At 43.9% G+C, this 25,995-nt stretch overlaps 1 protein-coding gene across 6 annotated transcripts in view; it reads right to left on the reverse strand.

Annotated features, from left to right (window-relative positions):
- SGCD (sarcoglycan delta) overlaps positions 1–25,995 on the reverse strand; it is a 308,053-nt gene that overhangs the window by 99,092 nt on the left and 182,966 nt on the right. For 4 of the 6 annotated variants that reach the window (XM_039559778.1, XM_019286105.3, XM_010399710.4 and 1 more), the window contains one exon: positions 23,410–23,595. In XM_039559778.1, coding sequence (XP_039415712.1) covers positions 23,410–23,595 — 186 coding nt within the window. The remainder of the gene's footprint in view (positions 1–23,409; positions 23,596–25,995) is intronic. The other 2 variants (XM_019286107.3, XM_019286108.3) reach the window with 1 other exon arrangement.

The following is a 25,995-nucleotide window of genomic DNA, read 5'->3' on the forward strand; positions in this document are numbered from 1 at the left end:
ATAATCAATTACGCTAAATGGAATTATTTATACAGAATACGAAAGCAGTTCGCCTTTGGTGGAAGTAATATGCTTATCAGATGGATTAAGATCTAATAGGCTTTTCTCTCTCAAAGTATAGCTGTTCCTGATAGTCTATCAACCCTCTTATGTAAATTACTTTGCTCTTGACAACATAAATTAGATGAAAGAACTATATTTTGTTTACAGATCTCATGTAACAGGATTTTAAATGTATTTTAAAACCGTGCCAATAGAATCAAAAACTGTGTTTATGAACTGAAATTGCCTTAGCTTATTGCAACTAATGAAACAAAAGTGAACTCTGCATACTTTTTGTTAATATGGTGACTCCGTGAAAATCAAATATTTATGTCTTTGGTCTAGACAAATTAATATACAATTTCTCTACCACAGGAAAAAAAAAGCCAGTGCCTTCCTTAATGGGTGGCTTAATGGAGTATCTTATTTCTCTAGGCTCAGCTCAGAAGAGCTGAGGGCTGCACAAGGGTTCAGGCAATGGCAAAAGGAAAGGGAAAGGGGAACTGATGCCTGGAGCCAGCCTGGGAACACCACCAGCACATGAGGATGCCCAGTGTTAGCTCTTCATGGAGACTGCACAGTTAATTGCTGCTCCAGGAAAACCGGATCAGCAACACAATAACATTCGCTCCGATTTCTAGGGGTTGTGCTTCAACTTCTCTTACTTCTTTCCTTCAGGAAGGTGGTACAGGAGCCCTTGTACTGCACTTGAAATAAGAGGAAATGTGCCTTTGGAGCTCCATTAGAAGTCCTAAAAAGCATTCTTTGTAGTATCTTTATTATACACAGCTCTAAGAAAACATTTCTAAAAATGTATGCAGAAAGTAGAGGCTGTGGCTAACTTAATATATTTAGTATATTTAGCAATATGCAAAAGATACCAAACAAAGCAAAACTTTGGACTTGGATCGATCTGAAATACAGGAAAAGACAGAGGTTTGGGCATTTGTAGCTTCATTTTCTAAACCTGGGTAACACAGCACAAAAGCAGTTTGGCTCAATATGCCCATTTCACAGCTCTGGACTAATTAATATCAAGTAAATTACAGCTGGCCCAGAGCTTGGATAAGCAAAACATAACAACACACACTAAAACAAGTCTTAAATAATTTCTCCAAAGCCCAGATGACTTTCGCTATGAGATGCAAATAAGCATTTTTGCCAAAAGAGAACAAGTAATTTATGATGCCATTTAAAAGCTGGTAACTGCTTCTCTTATCTGAAAAAAATAATAAAAAAAGGGAAAAAAACGAGTCCCTGGCTTGATTATGATTCACTGTGTGTGTCAGTCCTCTGCATCAAGGGAGCAAGAGCATCCTTTTATCTGTGTTATTCGTCAGGACAGATTGAATAATGACAAGTGGAGTGCCGAGTCGGAGTTTACTCACAGATTGGTTAACATCATTTCATTCCCAGAACAAGTCTCACTGGCCCTTATCAGGAGTCTCCCAGAATTGTTTGAAAGTTACAGGCAGCACACCAAGAAAATTAATTTCCCTGTCTCCCTCCCAGTGTTGTCCAAATCCTGTTACCCTTATTCACACACAGCAATTCAATGATCTGAGCACGCAGGGCTGCTGCATTTCTGCTTAGTCTTACAAAACCCAGTAACATATAATTTCCAGAGACCCACGCAGGGTTCCTTTTCCATTAGGCTTGCAGATGAAATTTTCTTTTAGGTACACATATTTTACTGCTGTTTGCTCTAAATTCACTGGCAGCAATTAAGAACTTTGCTCACCAACAAACTACAACACTGGGAGGGTTTTAACAGAAACATGGTTCAAGCAGCAGCTGTTTGGCCCCAAGAGTGTGGAGTTCCTCCACTGCTGAAGGAGCCACGCCAGCACAGAGATGCCACCTCTGATTTACAGCAAGAGACACACCAGGGATGTCTGTATGCCTTGGGAAATCCAATGCTCTGTATTTTCGAGGAATATAGACTTTCTCAGCTCGCTACCAGAATTAGGAAAAATGTATGTGACTGTATTTTTCTATCTATTACTCTTTCAAGTCTACCCTGAGATTTCAGCTTTATGAATGGATCCAATAGAAATGATACAGTGGGAAGTTGCTTGTACAATGCTGACTGGAAAGGTTAATCAGGGAGAAAGTTAACAGATAAAAAAAGCTCCACCAAGATGTTCTAACTCAAGTTACTTAAGGATGGATTCACCTTTTAGTGCTGGTTTCCTACACCAAATATGGGCTGTCTGATTACACCCTGCATGTCTGCATGAGCAACTATGGGTCTGTGCCATGAATTTTTAAACACATATTACCTTTTTTAATCAAATTCAGCAAAGACGATGCTGATGATTTCATTTACCTTCTGCTTTAATAGAGACCTCAGCATGCAGTGATGTACTGAAGAAAACAAATCTATGGTTTGAGCTTTACGCTTGTTTTCAAACAAATTCCCGGTGTTTTACCTCACCATCAACATCTGTGAAAGCTGCCCAAAACTGCTCACAACAGTGTGGACACAAATGAGAGGTTTTTCCACCCTTCTGAGTAGTCTCAGTCCTGGGACTTGTTTAGACATCCTGCCTGTGGCTGTTTCCAGCCGTTCCAATCCTCAGGGAAGCTTTGCACTGAAGCCTCATTCCCAGTGCCTTTGTTCTGACTCAGACACACAGGTACTGCTCCACAGGGACTCGAGGGGCAATCACTAGATCAAGTTTCTGTTCCACACCCCACAAACCCAAATCCATTCCTGCTCTGCATAAAGGTGCTATCACCTCCCACCCCCACCTAGCCACCCCTCGCCCCAGTTCTTCAAACCAGTCAGGAGTTCCAAAGCCTGCTCCTCAAAGTGCTCAAGCCAGTTTGGATCTCTGCAGCAGGACCAAGAGAAGGAACCACGGTTTGGACATTTCTGCCAGGAGATGAGAGACAAGCAAGGAGTCTTCAAAGGGTGAACTTCTCCCAGATCTCCCAGCTTGTCACTTGTGACCCCTGTGTCCCCTTCCCTAGGAGCAGTCACCTTGCTGATCCATGCCCCAAATCAACCCACAGCTTATCATGAACTAACTCAACACTCAGTTTTACTCCACCAAATTGGAAAACCTGCTCGTTTTTTTAATTTATAGGCTAGAGGCAGGCATATTAAATAAGATTTACAATAATTTCCTGAGGACAAGCAAAAAACACTGTGGCTGCAGACCTCTCCAGGACGGATGCTGAACAGATGTTTTCAATGCATTTTGCATTTGCATTTTGAACTGAAATTAAAGGGCACAAATCTCTATGGCTTTAAGATCTCTGCCAACAGCTCGTGAATACCAACAAATGGCATCTAATGATACATCAAAATGGGTGATTTTTCTAATTCTCCTTTTTGGGAAATAAGATTTAACCAACTAAACAAAAGAGAGAGAAGTGAAAAAATATCAAATAATAAAATCAAGAACTTAAAACGGGATCTTAAAGTTCCAGCTACAAAGCCTGACAGCCATGCAGAAGTCTGACAGCAGAGATAGGGTTTAATATTCTCTTATGTGAGAGAGCTTTGAATCTCATTTAATTTTATCAGATTTAGAATCATTTGCTAGGGGCCAGACAGCCAACTAGTGTAAATCAGTTGAGCTCCATTAACTTCTACGGAATTACAGTTTCCAATTTGCATCAGCTGAGAACCTTGCTGTTATGCCACTATTATTAGCTGCTATTTATAAAGCAATAATACCTAGAGCAATCATCTTAAACACGTGGCTCAACAGGCTCTCTGGCATTGTCCTGCAGGCACTGGAAGACTCTGCTCCTCCAGGCCATGTTGCCCAGAAGAGCAAAGTTTTCTGTGTTGTACTACCTACTCCACAGTCAAACAAATGGACTGCTGAGGATGGAGTCTACTGGTTAATACTGAAATCCAAGCCCAGGTTTGCTATGATTTATAAACGTAATAATTACAGTAATAATGATTACATTTTATTATTGCATTTTATTATACAAAGCCTGTCCCTTCCAAAAAAATCTCATAGTGGTGATATGCAAGGGATTGGGAAGGAGAAAAATGAGCCAGAGAATGACATGAGGTTATACAAAAGGACAGCTCTGGAGCTGCTGGGACAAGGGGAAGTCCTGCACTACCCAGGGTGATGGCTGGGCCACTTGCTTCTCAGGGAGTCAAAACCCCTCCACATTCAAAGCTGTACAGTATGAAGACTACAGAGATCCAAATCCCTCATTTCCTGGAAGTTTCTGAAGTTGACGCATTGCTCTTCTGCAACGCACAGTGAAGGCAGTCCCCAGTCACTGAACCCCCCTTCAGAGACAAACCAGATTTTATTCTGAGGTTTGGCCCACATCAAAGCAATGTGGGAGAATAGACACAGAGATGCTCAGATCTGCTGTGAGAAGGAAGAGGCACACAGAGAGAGGAAGAGGCACACAGGGAGACAACAAAGAAGTGATCATTCCCATTAATAAATGCAGCGTGAGGCCCACATCTCATGGGACAATCAGAACTTTGCAGCTTTCCTAATCAAAGCAGCCTCTGTTCACTCCCTGGCTGCCTCCCTTTTTTGAAGCTGAACTTCCCTTAAGTTCAAGAGCTCCAAAAGAGAAATCCTGTGCAGATCTTTCTCTTTTTACTTATGAACTCCTACTCAGTAGACTTCAATCTCACAAAATGCTTCAGCTTACGCAAAGTCTCTCTGAAGCAAACGGGAGTGTTCACACACCTGAAGTGCAGAGCTTGGCTGGATCAGGGTGGCAGCTCCCTTCTCACCCAGCTCTGAGGCACACAGGTTACTGTTTAATATAGCAAGCCCGCTGTTCAATGTGGGTTTTTTCCTCCTGGACTACCCCTCGCTGCCAGGTTTTACAGCAGTGCTGTCCACAAGCTGCCACTGCTTGTCCCCAGTGAGAGACACGGTGGGTGCTGCCAGAGGAGTAAGACAGATCATCTCTGAACACATAAGTATTATGAAAAAGTTTTCCATTAGCACCCAACAACTGTTACTTGCTTCCAGCAAATACCACAGCAGAACATCTTATTCTGCCCCTGTCAATAATGTGGCTGAGTACAAATCCTGAGCTGTTTGCTGCGTTTGTGCTGCTCTCTAGGAGGATGATTGAGAGCTCTGTATAGACTGATCAAGCAACCCATTAATATTTCACAGCTGGGCTCGGGCTGACTGGCAGCAATTATTCCACAGATTACTTTTTCATTTGAAGTGCAGCTGGTCATCCATTACTTTCTCCACGGCTTTGAAGGTCCAATAATTCCAATTATTTTTATCAACAGGAGACAGGTAAACTGGCTCTATGGAAATCTTCCCCGACATGGGCACTGAGTAGGTGACTCAGCCCACCTCCATTACAAATCCACTCCTGAGAGCTGAGATGTTTGTGTATAGTGGCCAACTCCCTGATTTTCCAATCTAGAACACAGTGTGTATTGCTGCTGCAAAAGCCTTCAGCTTATGCTGAAAGTTGGCAGTCACCAAGCTTTCCTTGTGTGCTCTATTACCTTAGACAGGACTGGACCATCAACTGGTTTCCATTAAGGAAGATAATGGTCAAATCTCTAAGTGGCATCCTTCAAAAATAAAGCCTCGCCACAGGGCCACAATGGCCAATCTCATCCCTGAAGGTCATTCAGTCCTGGCAGAACCACTGGGATTGAGCTCCTGGAGAGCTGGATGTGGCTGAAGGGACACAAGGGCAACTGTCTCACCTTGAGGGCACCAGGTGAGATACAAAATCCAGATACTGTGTATATATATACAGTATATATATACAGTATATATATATGTACATATTCTGAGACACAGAATGGTTCTCATCAGGCATCATAGAGGGAATTTTCTGCATTGCTCAGAGGAAAGGAAACCTCTCAAGCTCTCTCCTTGCATACAGCACCATAGCTTATGCCGGGGAGCTCGAAACCTGCAGCAGCCTGAACACTGAAAATTTTAAGGACAGGAAGGGTTCATCATAAGATTGGCGATCAGATCTAGTCTGCAAGTAAGCATTCAATCTTGGAAACTTTGGCTGGATTGAACCTGACTGCCGATGAGTTATTCTCCCCTGCTTGACTGGAAGGTCACAGACATCCCTGATATTAATGGGCTGGCAGAAGTCAAGGCTCCGTGTGGATGGACTGCTCTCTCCCCATTCCTCATCTGCCGAGAACTTTCTGCTCCACTTGCTCAGCAAGTGGGCACTTTGAATAATGTGGGAAAACACCACTTATGTATTCATAGGGCTCCTCTGTCTCACTGCTGCAGTACTGCCAACTTTGCTTCAGGACAGAATTTTATTCCGCACCTATTTTTCTTAATCTGAAGTCCATTTAAAAGGTCTGCTCTACAAAATGATAGTTCTGGTGCTCACTGCTCTGCTCTAATAGCAGCTACATTTATTTCATTTCAGTGGGAGTGAGATTGCTTCTCTTTGACTCAGTGGGAGGGAAACTTGTGCGATTTTTTTTCAAGCCATTGCCTGAGCATGTGCATTGCAGCAGCCTCTCTTACATTAGGACCAGGCTAATAGGATTAACAAAGTGAGGCTGTAGGGTTCTTCCTTCCCCCATTATTCCTGCCAAAGTCTTTCTTCTCTGCAGTGCCATCCACCAGGGATGAAGGGATGGAATATGTATGTGAAGTGCATGCTGCTGTCTGCATTTCTCAGCATTCCTTTATGTTCTACTCCCAACACAACTCCACGCTCCACTAGAAACACGGAGGCAGCGAGACTTCAGAGCAAAAGGAAGCCCAAAAGCAGATGCAGAGAGGTACATTTGGGATATTCTCCTCCACAGACTGCACTGCAGCTTCTGCCTCAAGCCTACACTGCTGACAATCCTCAGGACTGTTCCTGCTTCCCCACAGTGTGAGTCTGCACACTCCCACACAGCATCGTGTGCATTCCTCCCCAGAGCAGGGAGGCATCAGCAAATCCCAGCTTTCTGAGCACGTGCTGCATGTTTGTGAATGCTGGACTGGACTTCCCCTCTCAAGGAGCCACCTGCAAGGCTGGAAACCCAACTCTACCCAGGGAGCAGCCCCACCTGGAAGCCAGGCTTCCTTCTGTAAGACAGAGATTGTCCCTACACAGTGCATCCATCTGAAACACTTGGAAAACATGACTAAAAGTGTCCTTATTTCGGATCACTGAGTATGAAATACATGCATAATATCCAAGAAAGTTACCAGAAGATAATTGTACTGCTATAATAGCCCATCCTACTGAGCTCCTGAAGGCACACCACAATCCCCCAAGCACAGGAGTATCCCAGTGGTTATCTCTGCATTGCTTCTTTAAAAAAAGAGCAAAAAAGGAGTTCTGGGAGCTTCAGGACACGCTTGCCTCCTGGCCATGCAGGGGGCCTCCCTGGTGATGTGCAGACTCTCATGCAGCAAGTCGTACCGAGCACAGCTGCTGCCATCCCAAAATGCCTCCCAGCATCCCAAACCACCTGGCCTGCTCGGATCCCTGCGTTCCCCCTGGGCTCCAGGCAAGGCTTCCCAGGCATGGCCTCGGGCTGAGCTCCCAGACTCACTGTCTGGAAGGGCAACAGGCTTTGCTTTGAGAGCTCTAAATCCCCCGTGTGCCCTGCTCTGTCTGGAGATGCAGGGCAATCAAATATTTAATGTATTGAGCAAGAGAACTCCCTGCTAGGAGGAACAGCAATTAAAGACCTGCTGAATCATCAGATATCAAAGGGGAAGCAACACAGCGGGGAATAGAAACATTCTGGAGGAGCCAGACGTCTGCAATGCACTGGGCCAGGAATTCCCATCAACAGCATCCCAAACAAGCTGGGAACAATGTTTGCTTAAAACCCCCAGTGGGGAGCTGCATCACCAAGAGGGGAAAAACTAAAGGAAAATGGGTATTTTGAAATTTATAAAGAATACGTCTTTTATTCTGCAATAAAAATGACAGAAGATGGCAGTGTTATGGTCCTAGATGCCTGCAAGCTGACTGTGCAGCCCAAGGAGCAATGTGGATATTCTGGAAAACACGCTTTCAGCTTTTTCTGCAAGCAAACTGTGCATGGGCATATGTTTTATTATGGGGCCAGTCCTGGTATTTCTGCTTGGCATTCTTTCCTGCATGTGCTGCTTGCTGGCCCTGAACCAAAGCCCTGGATAAAGGAAGGTGAGTGTGAGTCTGATCCAGGGATCTTCAGGCCACCTCTGATTTTGCCTGAGCAGAAGGCAGTGCGTGCAACTGCTGTATCTGTGTGCTGATAACACTCATGGAAAAGGATTAGAAGGCAAAACTCAATTCCAATAAACTCATCCATGAGTTTAAAAAAGCCAAACTGAACATTAACATCCATGTGAGCAAGGCTGCTGTGAGTACCCAGGTCCCGTAAGTGCCTGGTGTGAAGTGACTTGGAATTTTCTGTGATCCCCCTCAGGAGACATTAAAAATCTAAGAAATTGAGAAGTTCCTACAGCTGACAATGCTGAAGGGATTTCTAAAACATAATTGCACATCCTTTCAGATAAACACATGGCATTGCTCACTGGTCAGCAGCACAGGACTGGACAGGAGTCCAAACCTCTCTGATTACCAGACAGATTTGGCACCTTCATTGCTGCAAAACCACACTTAAACTCAAGGAACTGCACAAGCCAGCACAGGACTGGTGCCTTACAACTTATCAGCTGTTCCTTTGGGAAAACACCCTTGAGATCACCAAATGTTTACTTCTCCAAATGTCGTAACAAAAGACAAATAAACTTTCTCTCTGCAATATCCAAAGTGCGATTTAAAAACCACCAGGGCAGGCCAAAGCTGCTGTTCCACTCTGCTCCAGAATGTTCCTCTGCTTCATTCTCCACTAACCTGCCTGGTGTCCTGCAAATATTCCCACAAAATTACCCACCTGTCGAGACAACATCCTGATTCCTCTGCCTGAAGGTCACTCGAATCTGTGTCCCTCACTTGAGGTGCTCAGTTTTGCTAACCTAAAAGCAAAGTGCCCTTTAAGTGTATATCACTTTAGCCCTAAACACTTAATCATTAACAATTTAAAGCCAAAAGGAATTTAAGTGAGTTAGACATCCTGTAATAGGCCTTTTGACTAGGGCCATTAGGAACATTTTGGTTCAGTTGAGCCATAATTTATCATCCTGAATGGAATTTACCTGAAAGGCAGGCAGTGCCTTCAGCTCTTGGAGCTATTCTCTTAAAAAAAAAAAAAAAAGAAAAAGAAAAAAATCCACTCAGCTTTTATGATTTCCTAAATACCTTAAGGTTATGAATACCGGATAGCTTCCAGCTAGGCATTTACTGTGTCTGTAATAGCCAAAACCTATCCAAAACCTCCTGAGGCTAAATACAGAGGAAAGGGAAGAAAAAAAGTAATCATTTTACATTCCAGTGCCTGGTAGGAGAAACCTGCTGGAAGAAGGTTAAAGCAGTGTAGAGTGGTTCACCTCACCAGTTAATTATCACAGCTTGGGCAGTTCCTCACCCAACAGGCAGCTCTGCTGATCAGGGCACCCACAAAAGCAGCAGAGCTACCCTGGAACCTCTGCAGAGCATCCCCCAACACCAATGCACTCCTGGATAGCGACAGTAAATTAAGAAAAGGGCACAGCTTAGCTATTAAACAGCATCAGGGCCATAAAATAAGACATTTCAGCAACCATATGTGATTTTTAGGCTGGTGTCAACTCACAGCGATGCTCCAGTTATTCTGTGGAATAGAAAGTCTGACAGCCTCCATAAACATGGCTCATTTTTATATGGGAAACGTATAAAAATGCTGATGCATTATACTGTTGTATATAAACATGAAAAATAGCAAAGGTAAGCCAGAAAAGGTTTAAGTCTTTCAGAATTTAATGGAAAAAATATCCAACCATCTTTCTGAGTGATTACAGAAAATTACATCCCTATCAAAGAACTGTGAAAGATAACAGAAAGCTGCTGGGATGGACACGTTCTCTGCTTAATTTAGTAGATTTTGAATGTCATTTCTACCAAACTGTAGTCACTCCATTACTCTTAAGTTTTAAAGATTTTTTTTTTCCTATATAGACAAGTATGGAAAAGATATGAAATACCTGGAATATCACGGTATCCTGCAGTGGTAGGGAGGAGAAGAGAAATCCAGCAGGCAGGAATTGTGCAGCAAGATTGATTTATTTAATTATTTTACAAACTCTTCTATAGACTTTTTTCTTCATAGTCTAGTTGGTCAAAGGATCAGCCACCCCTTGGGGTGATTGACTAAAATCCTAAAATACCCTTTGTCAAAATATTTTTCTACTATACCATAAACAAAGGTCTGCAAGGTTGCAGGTGCTCACAGTTCATAGAACTCTGCTAATATCTTCCATGAGAGAGAAAAGTATCCCACGGGACTGGAAAGAAGCAAGGAAAATTCTTGCTAGCAGCAATATTGTATCCACACCTGAAATACTTCTCCAAATTCCAGAATATAAAACTACCATATTCTCACCTGACACTCCTAATACTGGCATGTATTGCTTCTCTCTCTTACCCACAATTAAAAAATGGCACCACATTTCTTTAACAGAAGGTCTGGAGCACCCTGTCACTTCAGCTGCAGAAATCTGGGTACAGCTGGGCTGGCAGGCGTCAGCACAGGAAAAAGATTGTATTGAACAGAGAGGTTCATTCCTTTGATTATAACAAGATGATGTTGAATGCCTGACTTGGCATGGCTGTGAATGACTTTTAGTGGAACTAAGGTCAAGAAAGATGGGAACTTATTAAAAATAAGTACATCAGAGAAAGGGAATATGCACACTCTGTGACTACCACTGACTGCAGGTTTAAAAAAATATCTAATTCACTCATTAAAACTCAACAAAGACACCTCTGATTGGACTCCACATCCATAGGATAAAAAAGGAGGGGCAGAAAAGCAGTGATTGAAATGAAGATCACATCACATCCCTTGAGGTCATCTGTCCCTCATCCCCATGGCACAGACACGACAACTGGCTGCTGCCACGTGCCTGCAGAAAGTGCAGGCAACTGCTCTGCTTCCACTTCCCATCTCTTTAAAGGATTTTCACAGGGAGCTGGCAGCTTTGGTAAGCAATTAGTGTATATTACTAAGACACTTTGCAGGGTTTCTACAAGCCAGAAGGAGCCACGCTGGGAGATCTGCTTTCTGCCCTAAATATAGCAGCGCAAGAAATGAAACGCGAGTGCCAGATTTCAGTGGGATTTCCCAGGGTGAAATGCAGTGCACACATGGCTCATTAGAGACCTTTCAAACAAAAACAAGAGCTACAGATTGCACCAGTGTATTCCCTTCCCAGTGCTGCTGCTGAAAACATTTTGGATGGATGGTGGTCATTTCCCCACCATGGATCTCATCATCTCTCCACACTTGCTCTCAGTGAGCATTTCAGCCAGCACCTCCAACAGGAGCACCAGGGAGAACTGTGACTGAGCAGAGAGTTCAGCCATTTAACTTCACATTTCTTACTGGATGGATGAATTTCAAGAACAGGAAAACATGCAGTGAGGAAAAGGAAAGAGAGCAATGAGCACAACTGATTAGTTTACTCTCATTTACAGGGGTGCAACTGTCCACCATTTCCAGGTTCCTATGCCATGTTTCCAAAGCTGGAAGCCTGCTTCTGCAAGACTTCAGAGCATGGATGTGTATTTTTTTTCCAGCTCTTTCTGTCTGTAGAGCTCTCTTGGGTCACTGTATGTGTTCTGTACAGCACAAATCCTCACAGCATCTATGTATTTGTTTTAAACTGACAAATTCAGTAGGTGAGTGAAATCCATTTAACATGTCACCCTGCAGATTACTACCAACCCAAAGCAGTAGTCTCTTTTGTTGACTATGAGAGGGAAAAAAAAATTCCAAAAAGCCTCCAAATCAGGTCTGACTCTTCTTTGCAATTGCCCAGATACTGTCCATATTTCAAAGTTTAAATCCCTGTCCTTTGCAGCTGCCTTCTGTTCTTCTCTCACTTATAACTGTGTAACCCCAACTTGATGCCACCCATTTACATCCGCATAAGAGGAGAACCGAGACATGAAACAACTGACTGGCCACTCCATGTCTGTTTAGCATAATTTACAGGCAAAACTGGAATAAACTACCTTCCCACCCCGGATTCTGACCCCACCTAGAGAGCACAGATTTTTGCCCTCAAGGGGGAAGGCATTCCCTTGTGCAGATTGCTCCTGTAGGGAAATCTCTCAATGCCGTGCTGGTGAGTGCAAATTTGTTATGAGCTGCCCTGGCTAGAAGCTGGGAGGCTGGGAAGTGACCACAGTGGTGCTTCTGGGGGAAAGGAGCCAAGGATGCCCCAGCTCCTGCTGCCTCACAGGGCTCCTGACATGGCAAGAACATCAGGGTCTTTATTGGCCTCAGCCTCCCTATACAGAGAATTGTTATTTTAGCCCTGAATATGTAAAAGCTCCTCAATCTCTGCTCAGTATAAAAAGGACTGACAAGGCAAACTGTTCTGCACAAAAGCTTCCTAATAGAAGAAAGGTGTAATGGCAGTAAATGTAGCTCCACTGGGAAGAAGAAAGGAATTACACACATCAGCTTTCTAACATCCAGCCTGCTTCTTGGGCAACGTACAAGGCTGACTCCTTTATGATACTAACAAAGACAAATATCTTTGGTCAATAGGAAACTTCAAATAAAGATGAAATTTGCCTTTCAGTCTATACCTGCTGGTGAACTGAATTGTTCTCCCTTCAGGACAAAGCAGTTCTCTGTAAATCCACCAGATATTTTCACAACTCAGCCATCAGCTGCTCAGACTGAATTTCCTCCCTTCAACAGGCTCAAGGCTTTGCTGCAAGCCTTCCATCAGTCTCTGTTGATGATATCTCCCTGTAAATAAGTGCTTCATTTGGAAGTGGTTTGTGTGCACAATAATGTAATTAGCAGGAATTCCCTTTCTACTATAGAGAGGAACTAAAGACTGTAAAAGGCGTTTGATTTCCTCGTTTCCTAGAACAAAATTCTCTAATGTCTTGTTTTGAAAGATTAGTATTTGTTGTCAGAAACAATACCACCCTATTAAACAATCTGAATCAAAATCAGCACCTACACACATTTATATGACTTGCACCTACACGAAATACAAGTACTTCAGGACTCTGCATAAAGAATTAAAACATTTTTTTTAATTCTTAAAATGAAGAGGTGCACTTTTCCAAGCATGTTTGCTTGCTAAGAAGTTAACAGAGGCAGGTCACAAATGTTTTCATGTGTCTACCTGCAGCTACAACTTCAAAAAATATGACAAACAACGATGTTACCATTTCTGACAATTCACCCGTAGCCATCTCAGAGGTTACCCTGAAAGATTTCAGTCCATCTAGAGATTTTATGTGTTTCAGTGTACATTAAAGAGAGCCTTAGGGATAATAAAGAGCAGAAATCAGATGCACATTCCTGCTGACTTGTGTGATACCAGGCGTTAATGAACAAGGTGAGAACACAGGAAAGCAGAACACTCCCGTGTTTCTCAACTTTGCTATCTTCAGTTGGAAAGAATAAACAGCAGAAAATGGCCATGTCTGCTGCTACAACATACACGCTTTTATTTATGTCATGCCTGTTTGCAGATCCACAATACAAGGAGGGATTTAACAGAGCCAAAGGGTGCAAGCAGAAACGTCACTGCCAGAAGCTGCATGGAAATGCTGATAGTTGTAATTAGGCAGAATTTGTGTAATTGAAGCGCTGCTTGAGCTGGAGGTGCTGGCTTTATCACGAGGTGACAGGCTCCTCTCCCCAGACATGGGACCCTCGGGCACTCCAGAGCCCCCCAGCACCACGGACCTGGGCACTGGCCGGGCACTGTGGGCCCTGGGCAGAGCAGGGCTGGTTCCAAACGCCTGTGCCAGAGTTGGTGGTTTATAAAATGCCACCCCTGCTCTAGGAACACACCCCATGTGCCAGGATGACCAGGGAAAGGTGCTGGCATGAGAAGCATACGCTTTTTGCAGCATTGAAAACTAAGACACACACAGGTAGAGATGCAGGGCAATGTCTAAGATGTTCCCAGCCCCAAAGCTCTCCTGCTGCTCAGCTCTGCACACCTCCAGCTGAGAAAACCCCTCTCCTGTGTTTCACAGGACACACTGAGCCAAAAAGGTGCAGACAGTAATAAGTAAAATACCACTGGAAGTCAAAAATCCTGTACAAAACCAGAAACCATCAGGAGCACTTAGGCAAGAGAGGTGCACCTGCAGCCCTGCATCTGTGTCTGTCAGCACAGCAGCTCAGGAACACGGGCTGTGCCCTTGCACTTCTCAGAAGCATACTACAAACCAGCCTTTGCAGTAATGAAACTTTAATTTGAGCTGGTTAACCCACACTGAAGAATCATTTGTAAGGACCCTCTGTCACCTTAATTGCACAAGGATAAAATAATTTTCTGGGACCCTGTGTGTGGGAGTGAACTCTTCAGGTTTGGGGCTTTTTTTTCTTTTCTTGTGGTGGGATGGAAACTCGAAACACTTCAATTAGAAGCAATTACTGGAGATGTAGAGGCTTCTCTGAGGTTAAGCTGCCCTTCATTTTCCCAAGAGAAGCCTTTAATTAAATGCAAATAATCACAAATTTCATATAGTAAATTGCCATAATTTCTCTGTTAGTTACTGGATCTCATTTAAAAAGGAAAGAAGTGGGCAGTAGCACTGGGTGGATGCAAAGTAATGAGAACTCAAGAGGTTAAGGCTGAATTACCTGTGTGAATCTATTCCTCTTCTCTAAGTCTGTCTGCAACCACATTATTTCAGTGCTAACAGGCTGTCCTTCATGCAAGTGCACTGGAGTGTAGTCCCTCAGAAACAGGCCTAAATAGAAAATAATTACCTCAGTCCATCCTGCTGTTGGCCATGGCAGCGGAGGCAGGACAGGTAATGGGGAGGATGCAATTGAAGTGGAAATGGCCAGAACTAAAACTCAAGCTATGATGAATTTGAATGATATATTCAAGCTCATCTCCACGGCAGAGCTCCAGAAGAACAGGCACAGGAAATGGCAGCATGTATTTTATAAATACATCTATCAAATGAGGCATGAGAGTGGAGGAGAGCTAATACAGAGAGAATATTTGCCCCTGCAGGAGGGGAAAGACAGACTCTGCCTGGCACTGGGCTGTAGTTCTGGCCTTGAACTCCTCAGTCATCACAGCATCTGACACTTGCAGAAGGTAACTAAAGTAAATGCACAGCTGTGGGGAGAATAGGGCACTTCCCTTTTTCTTTAGCCAAACACGAGCTCATCCCAGCAAACAGGCAGGACCCAAAGCACAGGAAGGTTTCTGCTCCTCAGCACTTCCCACTTTCCTCAGCCATTCACAGTTCTGAGAGAAAGCCACCTCCCTTCCCTTTCCATGGATTATGCTCCAACAGCAGGGGCTCAGAATGCCAAGAAACACTTTCTGAAAAGCTGATGGCTTTGCAGTTCCAGGATGAGTGGAAGGAGGCATGGAGGCTGCTCCAAGCAGCACCTCAGCCTGAAGGCAGCCACGCAGAACAGGTGCTTCAGAGGAACTGTACTTTTGTTTTAGCAGTGGCTGCTGGGTTTTGAAAGCCTCGAAGGTCATTGCTCTCTGCTGTGCAGAGAGTTCAGGAGGGATGTTGGGAAGCTTAGAAAGAAAAAAAAGAACTCAAGGAACAAGAGAGGCAGCAGTAGAAAACTGACTCTATGGCTCTGCATGGCACGTCATTTCTGTGTGGATTCCCAAATTAAATCATTTCTCCTCCTGCACTGTGAGAATATGGGGAAGGATCAGACTGTAAGCTATTCAGAGGACTAACTGATTATCGGCGTTTCAGCAGCGAGCTTGTTTTTGTTCTTTCGCACATTTATAATAATACCTTTTACATGTTCTCTAAGAGACAAATCTCTCTCTGCTTCAGAACTGCTAGTCTGAAGATCTTTTGTTGGAACTGAGATGAATGCTAATATGAAATATCTTATTTCTTCAGATGAAAGAGAAGCTGAGAACAATCTGCTCTGGAGGGAGGTGGCAGGAGAGAGGATCTGGGATCGAGAGTTTATGACTCGCCCCCTGCACAGCCCATGCCTGCCCTCCTTGCTGCTCCATCTCACACTGAGCAGCTCCTCCCGGGCTCTTAATGCATCCCATCGTGCTCCCCCCATCGCAGCAGGGACCTGGGGCACCAGCAGACAGGGCCCTCTGTGCTCACAGGCAGAAATGCGTGGAAATGAAGCGTTTTTGTATCCCTCTGTTCTTGGAGACATCAAACAAAGACACAATGTATTTTTAACGCAATCAGGTATTTTCCTGCTGTGGATATACAGACGACCAGTTACTGAGTCTCAGCTTGCTTGCTTGCTAGCTAGGAAGTTTGGCCCATACAGCAAGTGTGGCAGATGATGGTTTGCCTGCACACATGCACTGAACTGCAGGTATGAGGACATGGGTATTGCTGAGTTTCCTCCAAATCAGAAGTACAAATTACCAAGGGATGTGTCCTGGAGTATTTGGATGTCAGGGCTAAATTCTCTGGTGTCCAGTAGGAAAACAGCACCAATAAAAAAGTTTCTCTGCTATGGGGACATTTATAACATCCTTCACTCCTGGTGAGTAGTAAGTACAGAATTTATGCAGCAGCTTCTTTCGCAGTAGAGATACCAATAAACAAGACTTCTTTGTTCTGCTTCTGAAAAATGCAGTAACTAAATATGTTTGAGATACTCGTTTCTCCCGGATGCGTAGTTCTGTTCAAATGGCTTGAGTAACACCTGAGAAGTGAGAGCTGGAAGCCTGTCTATCAAGATGGAAACACAGTCACATAAACCTCAGTTCCTCGTGAAACCCAACCCAAAATATTTGAGGGGAAAGGGCCATCTGCTATCACAACACTCTGTACACCACAGACTGCCTTGAGCAAAGAGAAAACCCAAAGAATTACCTAAGTGATTGCAGTGCAGCATTTGCAGCTTGGGTTAGTGGCACAAGTAGAGGACTTACTATTTCACTGCTCCTGTTGCTCCCACAGCATTATCTGTCAGCATATCCAATGCCATGGCAGCCCTCTGAAAAACTCAATGGCTCAGCAGAGAGTAGAGACAGAGAGGTAAAAACATGGGGACCTTTTGTCACTTTTCGGTAACAAGAATGAAGAAAGCCTTATGTGCTTGTGCTGGCTGAGAAAATGTGGTTATTAGGATAATAAAAATGAAATATTATGAAAGACTGATGTTTCAAAGGTGTAACACTAGAAGAAACTGATGCACTTCAACTCAACAAGCCACCAGTACCAAATCCTTGATGCCCTGGAGAATGCAGCAATGAAGGGGTCAAACTTTCAATAGCTTCACACAGTATCCCATTAAAAGTTACTATATTATTCTAAACTCCAAATGAGTGAAGGCAAAAAAGTACATATATATTTTTTAAGAAGATAAGTAATCCCAGTTGCTTTTCATGCAGAAACAGAAACCCTCCAGGAATGAAATTCGGATCTCTAAAAAGAGTAAAAGAAAAGCATAGCACATTTTATCCTCAACCTAGAAGAAAGCAATTAGAAATTACTGTAAAGAAAAGTGCAAATAAAAAGTATTATGGTGGAGAGCTTGATCCACCGATGTCAGTGCCAAGATTCCTGCTAAATTCCAGCCAGGAAGGATTTCACCCATAGGAACTTCTTCACTTAATAGTACAATCACTCACAGCGCTGCTGGTGTTGTCAGGCCACTACGAGATTAACATCTTTATATCAGAAGATGCAGTCCATGTGAATGAGGAAAGAAGGGAAATACACAAAGCTCTTGGGTCATGCAGGCAGTCTCAGAACAATTACTTGTTCTGTAGAAAGAGCAACATGAATTAGGATGGGAAAATGCACAATTTTGTAATGCATGTGTGTGCAAGAGGTCGAGGGAGAGAAAGAGAACTTCACTCTTTCCTTAATAAGGATATAGTAATATTAATTCTAGCTCCAGCCAATTTTAGCTGAGTGATTACAACTGCACCACAAAGCAGAAGCTGAAACGCTGATCAGAGTTCCCTCCCATGCTGGCCTTACCATTGCACCTAAAGAGACCCCAGAGAAATCATGAAAAGGGAATATAAAGAGCACGGTCGTTTTCTTCTGAGCCAATCTCTGATTTGAAAAAAAAAAAAGAAATTAGAACAAAGTCTCTTCCTTTAAATCATTAATAGAAGAATCCTGCTTGCTAGGGCAACGAGCTTTCCTAACACCAATCCATCTTTACTGCTGTGTTATTACCCCACTGGTTTCCTGTAATTGAAATGTGGCAGGTAGTTTACACACAAGAGGGAGTAATTGTATTGGAAATAACTGTTCATAACCAAATTTTAAAAGCTCATTTTTCCTAGCAACTTTTAATAAAGAAAGCAAGATAATAATGATATTTAGCATTTGTGCCATCTACAGCAGTGTTTTGTCTCTCTAAATTGCCAACATTTCATTCAACGATGCTAAACCAGACCCCTTCAGCTATAAGCAGCCTGAGGCAAAAAAAAGGGGAAAAATCTGAACAATTGAAAGAATTTGTTCCTGTTCAATTACAGTAATAAAATATGGCTGAACTTCATGCTAAAGGATGCAAACCCCATGTGGTTATAGAAGGAGAACCCAGAGGTGGCACGTGCTGTGGTCAGGGACCCCCAGCCTGAGCCTGACTGGGCCAGGAGGGGAAGATCCCCCTCTCTGTACCCCAAGGAAAGTGGAAGGGGGTCACTGCCTGCCCCTTCCCACACTGCATTCCCTCGGAGGCGCACACACAGATGGCACAAGCAGCCTGCTCAGGCCCGGAAGCAGGACACGGAGTCACAGAATTATTTAGGTCAGAAATGACCTCTAAGATCACTGAGTCCAACCACTAACCCAGCACCGCCAAGTCCGCCCTAAACCCTGTCTCTAAGCACCACAGCTACACATCTGCAAATACCTCCAGGTATTTGGGTGCTCTCCCAGGCTGGAGGAACACGTTAAGTTTGGCTCATGAAGGGACTCCTGAATACCAAACTGCAGAATGCTGTCTTTACAAAATTAATCTGAAGCCTTTACTTTGGATGATCCTTAGAAGACAATTCTCCAGGAATTTCAAGCCTTGCAGGCTGATTAGGGGGAAGATATTATTTTCCCATTTATTACAGTTTAAAGTCTAGTAGAACCTGCCACTATATGGGACTACAGGATGCCATACGCAAACAGCTCCTGTCTCAAAACAATACAATCCATACAAATCCATACAAAACAAGCAAACAGGAGCTGTGGATAGAAACACCAGGAAAGAGCAAAGGAAAAGCAAAAGGTCCTACATGGTTTGATTGGCAGACAAGTAGGTGGGTGTTTGACATTTAAATGCAGCCACAACAGGACACAGTCCTCATCTCCCCTGTTTGAAGCTCTGCCTGCTGCCTAACAGGCTATAAAGGGGTACTAATGGATGGTGCTTCAGACTCCTAACACCCATTTAAAATACCAGGCATTGTGCGCTACCCTTGTGGAAAGAGGTCAATGCACTGTCATTGCCCATTATCAGAGCTTTCTAGCTTTGGACTGCTTAAAATAAAGATATTGGTTTGCTCTGTTTATGTAAGCACATCTTTTTCTCGTAACACTCAGAAACTAATACAACAGGAAGCTTTTTAAAAAATGTTTTAAGCTCACTAGTAATAGCTGAAATAGAGATCCCCAGCACATCATGGGCGTGCAGCGTAAAATATGCATGTGCTAATATGCAGAGTCACGGGCTAGGCTGCTGCTAAAGCATCACTGGCTGCTAGTGCAGGTGGACCAGAAAGAGGAAGGTTGTTAAGAGCTCTCATTCCAGCTTTATAATTAAGTTGGGACCTACAAATCTGTGCATGGGCAGTGCCCACCTCAGCCAGACTGTGCAGCTGGAGGTTGAGCCTGCCACAGCTGGAGATTATGACCACCACAGCTGGAGGTTTAAACCACCACAGCTGGAGGTTTAAACCACCACAGCTGGAGGTTTAGACTGCCACAGCTGGAGGCTGAGCCCTCAACCACATTGATGTGACAGCAGGATGCAGCCATCACCTGCGTGGGACCTGCAGACTGAGTGGCTCAGTCACACACACAACCCACAGGCATTAACATCACTTCCTCGAGTATGTGCAAACCACAGACCTACTACCAGGCTTGTCCAAGATCTCAATGAAGCAGAGCACTCTGTACCTATATATCATGGGAAAGTTGAGTGCTGGATGGAGGTTTCTACCTCAATTAGGTTAGGCCACCTTCAGGGTGCATTTGGGTTTCAACCAAATTGGTGGCTTTGGTCCAGATTCATTCCGTGGTTTGGCTTAAAAATCCAGGCAGGGTTTAGAGGCAGTAGCCTGCCCGGAGCTTCCTGCAGTCCCAGAGCAGCACAGCCCTGATGTACACAAACAGAGCAAATGGACCTGGCTATGGGAACCAGCTGTGGGACAGGCAGATGACACTGGAGGTCCCCTTTAGGCCTGCTTTTCATACAGCCTGTGCTGGATAAAGGCATTTAAACTAAATTGAGTATCAAACAGTACATGAGAAGTGAATGATTGTGCCAGAGGACAGAGCAGACAGTGACCAGCTGTCCCCACGCAGGTGCGACACTGCTTTGACAGCCCTGTGTAACAGGCAATAGCCACACATACATTTGTTTGAGCCTTGAACGTTCAAATAAAAGCAAAACCTAGAATAAATTAGTGAAGCTTGTTAAAAGCCGCTGATTGGAAGCTTATGGCTTGATTTCACAGGAGTTGTCTCCTGGAGCACAAGCCAGCAGGGCATACAGAGGGCAGAGAAAGGGAGGTCAGGGCTGGACATGGAAGTGGAGTGGATGGATGCTGCTACAGCAAGCAGGAGGAGGTGCTTTTTTATCCTGAGACTGTCTTGCTTCATCTCCTTCCCCTTCTCCACTCTCCACTCCCCACTATCAGCATTTAAAACACCCCTGAGTTTTCTTGAGCAGGTTTGCTGGGCTCATTAAAATACTGTGAGCACTTATTGGCCATAATGAGCATCATTAAATTCTGGTAAGCGCCAGGACTGTTCTGTGGAGTTGAACAGACTCAGGCTCTGGAAGGAGAGCTCAGGGGTTGGAAGATGCTGGAAATACATTTTCCAGAAGAACAGAAAGACAAACCTTCCTCTCCTTTCTGCTCTGCAAGCACTGGGGTAACTCAGACCTGTTAGGCAGCAGCTATTGCTTACTGACTACTCAGATCATTCCTCTGCCCCAGAAGGACTTCTCAACTCCTCTTATCAGAACAGGAACAAATTAAAGATTTTTCCGTATTTGCATCTGCTCATTTGATAATTTCCCTACATTTGTTATTTAGAGATAAAAGTCTGCCTCTAAAAACTCACTTAGCCAAGTGGTTTTCTCAGCCTCAGGGAATGGCGCAGGAGGGATTGCAAAGCAGGATCCAAAGCAGCTGGCGAGGCTGCAGGAGCAGCAGGAGATCAGGAGATGAATGGGTGCATATTGGGGCAAGACTCACATTTTACATGCCCAGTTCTTGTATTTATTTCCAGTTGGCTGTGCCAGAAACATTCAGTGTGGCCATGCCTACAACCATAAAGCTGCTCCCACTGCAGGACTCAGCACCACCACCTGTGTTTTTATCACCAAATGCTGCTCATCATCCACTAGCATCAGTAGATATGAATTAACTAAGCCGTACACAAATATACTTTATCCTGGAATAATCCCCAGTAATCTGAGGGCAAGTAAGGAAACAGAATCAGACAAGAAATTGAAGATTAGTGCATCCCCCCAAAAGCCAGGCTGTATCCTATTGGTGGGGGGAGAGAGCTGCTGGAAATGGGAAGTTTCTGCACATATCCCTAGGAGATTGGCACTCCAGCACCTGGCCTGCAAAAGGCAGTGCATCATGAGAGGGCAGTGATGGAGAAAAGAGCAGAGATGTTCACCTGACTTCCCAAGCAATCTGTAGAGAGCTGACTGACCACCACCAAATAGCAAAAACCCATGGGACCGAAGTTATGTTATTAGAAAGAAATAAAGTTGCATTCCTGAAAAGGGATAACTTGAAATTGTTTTGTTTTGTTCTTGGGTTGAGCCCCACACCACTGCCTGTATGAGGAGCATATGCCCAACTCTTCCATCCCCTCAGAAACACCTATTTCTCAACTCCATTAATCTAAAGACCATAGATCAGCATGAAATGGGTATCAAAATGGCATCAATTTCACAAGATTAAATAACTGGTCTGGTTAAGCATTAATTGGTCCACTTTGGCCACTCTTTGCCCACTCGCAGGAGCTTTTTGTGGATTACTGCTTCATAATTGCTTGCTCCCTATGCACACATGCACTGCAATCTTCTGCACACCTTGACAGCAACCTGGTTAGAGAAAATGAACGCTACACGTTCCCCTGACACAGCATTTTATCTGCTGGGTACAGGAAGCCAGAGATTGTTTATTCAACTTCTCATGGCCCATTAATAACATAATGCTGGCCACAGCTGTTCAGGACTGCGCAAGACCAGAGCAGAGAAAGAAATGCCAAAAGACTTCACACATGCTGCTCATATCAGAGGTGGCTGGGAAGGTCCTTGAAAGTTGTCTAGGGAAGTATAGCTTTACAGCTCCCTCAGGAAGTAAGACCAGGATTAAAGCCTCAAGCTTGATTTCTCCTGAAGACTCAAACAATCTTAAAATTAATAACCTCATCTGAACAAGGTGGCAAGGACGACTTTTGAGGAAGAGGGGACTGATAATTTCATTTTCACTCTGCCTTGCCAAATTACCTACTGACAAACAAGGATTTGCCATATATAAAGGCTCACAAGCTCTGGAAGTGGAAAGCTAACCCTGGCCAGGGAGTCTGTGCAGCAAGGGAGAGCTGCTCCAGGACTGGCATGCACCGAGCACAGCAGTACAAGGATAAGGACATGCTCCACCTAAGTTCCACAGCCAGGGAGACACCCTGTAAATTTGATTTCATGAAGCTTCCAGAACTACATCGTTACAGAAAAATATGAACTTTCCCAAAGCAAAAAGCAAATCAAGTTTCTTATCTTCCCAGTCATGGAGAAAAAGTCTAAGAAAGGCTCAAACCCATTCCAGTTCAAAATAAGTGAGTTCATTAATTTTAAAACACTTTACAACTGAAAATTGGGAAAGGGTGGTGTATATTGCTTACATAAATACATGTATATATACACATATAGCAGATAAGAGGAATGTGATTTGCAATGCTGAGCTGATTCCTCAGCTTGGCAATGTCCAGCAGAAAGAGAGGATCATTGGGTACATTTGCTCCTCTCTATAAAAGGACTGTCCATGGCAACAAAACACCCCATTACTGAAGCCGTATCTGAAGTCATGCTCAGAAGAAAGACCAGCACCCTCCCTCATCTTCCCCAGACCTTCCAGGGTAACCCCTACTTACAATTGTGAAGTTCATAACCTTCAGAATCCAGATGGTCATAGCAAGGTTCACCAGGATTAAAATCATTAGGAGCAGCACAAAGAAATAGAGGCACCTCTTCCTCCAGCCATAAATCCCCACTTTGTATACCTGGGGTCCTTCCGAGGTCTGCATGGTGCTGCGGTGCGCGTACTGTTCCTGAGGCATCTGAAATGACCACAAAGAGACAACCACGTGTATTCAGGGGCAGGAGAAAGCCAATGATAAAAACTGCTCCTGTCTCTGCCTCTTGGAGGGTTTTGTTTTTTTCAGAGTTTACCAGCTGGGCAGCAGCTCTTTGGATACCTTGGTTATTTTTCCTTCTGCTTGCTGTGCACAGTAACAGACCAAAAGAGAAGCTGATGTGCTAAATGTGTATGAATATACTTATAAATACACGTAGGCACGCTGTCTAAAGGTATCCTATGGAAATCACTCTGGAGTGACTCTCTTCACCGCCCCAGGTTTTGCAAGGCAGGCACTCCAGGGCCTCTAAGGATCCTGAGAGGAAAATTTTGCATGCGTTTGGTAAAAGCAGTTGAGTTCAGCAGTTTGTTTGGAAGATGCAATATGACTTCTCAGAGGTTTCATTTAAAAAAAACCAAACATCTCAACTAAAATCATTCCTGCCAACCAAAGAAAAAATTGCAAAGGGGAAATGTTTGCCTTTCCCCTTCCAACACGCCAGTCTTGCCTAAGTTTAGTAAACCTGAAGCAGAGTTCTCCAGCTGCCACATCCCTAAACAATTATCCCCAAGTATCTATGCCGGGTGGGAGAGCAAGCTTGGACAACATGGAAGGAGGGAGGGAGGCAGACAGGCAGGCAGTGCCCTACAGTTCCCCATGGCGAGCACCACTCCCACACCCTGGTACCCAGCTGGCTCAGGGCAGTCAGGGATTTTTTGCAGCCAAGGATGCAAAGAGATGAAACCTTTTAAAGGGCATCCCAACCAGCTGGGAGAGGGGTCTGGAGCACAGCCACCCCCTCAGGGGCTGCGTGCACACAGGAGGGGATTGTGGAGGCATTTGCTGCCACAGGAATGAAAGTATTCATGTTCTCACCCTTCATATTCAGGTTGAGGAAAGCCACTTTCACGGGCTTCCCCAGGGATCAGTTTCTTACGTTTTCAGCCTGTTCTCATGCACAGACTGAGGAGATCATCTCTAGTAACACAGTCTGCTGAATGTTTTGCATTTTAGACTCTAGACAGGTAAGAAGCCACCAAACATGTTCTTGCACTACTGATTCAATGCCACGAGTGTCTTCCTCAGGGCTGCTGGCACTGATGTTTGTAAGCAGTGAATTACAAAATTTCCATCCCAGGAGGGAACAGTGTGAGCTCCCCTGTGGGAGTGTGATCTGCCAGTCTGGAATGAGGCAGTGGCAGGAATGAGATGCTCGTCACGGAGGGGAGCTGGGTCACCAACAAACACACGGACTTGGAGCAAAGCAGACCTTTTTTCATGCTACAACCATGCCAATCTGTACAAAGGGAGAACGTGAACAACAATGAATTATAGAGTTTCTACTACCTGGGGGAAATTATAACTGCAACTACTGTACAGTCAAGGATTTTATTGCCTAATATTTTAACAGGGTATCCTGGAGAGCACATATTAAATGCAGCCTCTCCCTTGGAGAAAACGAATAAATTGCATTGCTAACCCTCTCAAACTATGGAAGAGGTTTGACCAAGGAGAAACAATATGAAATACCCAGCTAAAAATACCCCTTTATTGCAAAACTTGTTTATTCACTGTATCTCTTTGCTGCTCTCACTGCTTTTTTTCTTTACTTGCAATTTCTAGGATGGAGAAAATAGCATATCCAGCTGGGGCAAAACTTTACAAACATCAAAAGAATTTATAGCAACAGAACACAACCACAAAGAGCAACTTGCATCCATACAGTAGCCTGGTTTTGAGAGTATCTCTAGTTCTGATAAAATATTTAACTCACAGCTGCCCTAACAGAGATAGAGCAACTAAAGTACTACAGCAGGTGTGACAAGCAATACTCAGTAATACAGTATAAATTCACAGCAACAAAATAACATGGCAATTGTAGATAGCATGTTCTTTATATACAAACTCTCACACAGCCACACTTAAGCAATATATGGTTTCTAGCTAGCTTTTCCCCCCAAAATGTAAATACTGCCAAAAAAATTGCTCATGTCTGTAGTTCTCCAGGAAGAGAAGACAGAATGATGGACACAGAGTGCTGAGGTGTGTTAAATAAGCAGAATAAGAAGGTCTGCAAGGCAACCACACTTGGAACCAGCTATCCACTATCAATAATCTGTACTGTGTGGGAGGGAGAAGTATGCTAGTCATAATCAACATTTTGGCAACTTTTCCTGACTCAAACAGTAAAAAAAATTAAGGCACCAGAAGAAAAAAGTACTGCTGTGAAAGAATATCCAGTGGCTGCACTTGCTGGTGACACCTCCCCCCTTTCAATTACTGAACTAAGGGGAAAGGCTGCTGCTGCTTAATAGGATTTTTTGCTTCTTCCTTAGGAAAATATTAGAAACCACCACTTAATTCTGAGACAGTGGAGAAAAG

The sequence above is a fragment of the Corvus cornix genome, chromosome 13 (genome assembly GCF_000738735.6).
Source record: "Corvus cornix cornix isolate S_Up_H32 chromosome 13, ASM73873v5, whole genome shotgun sequence".
Classification (NCBI taxonomy): Eukaryota; Metazoa; Chordata; class Aves; order Passeriformes; family Corvidae; genus Corvus; species Corvus cornix.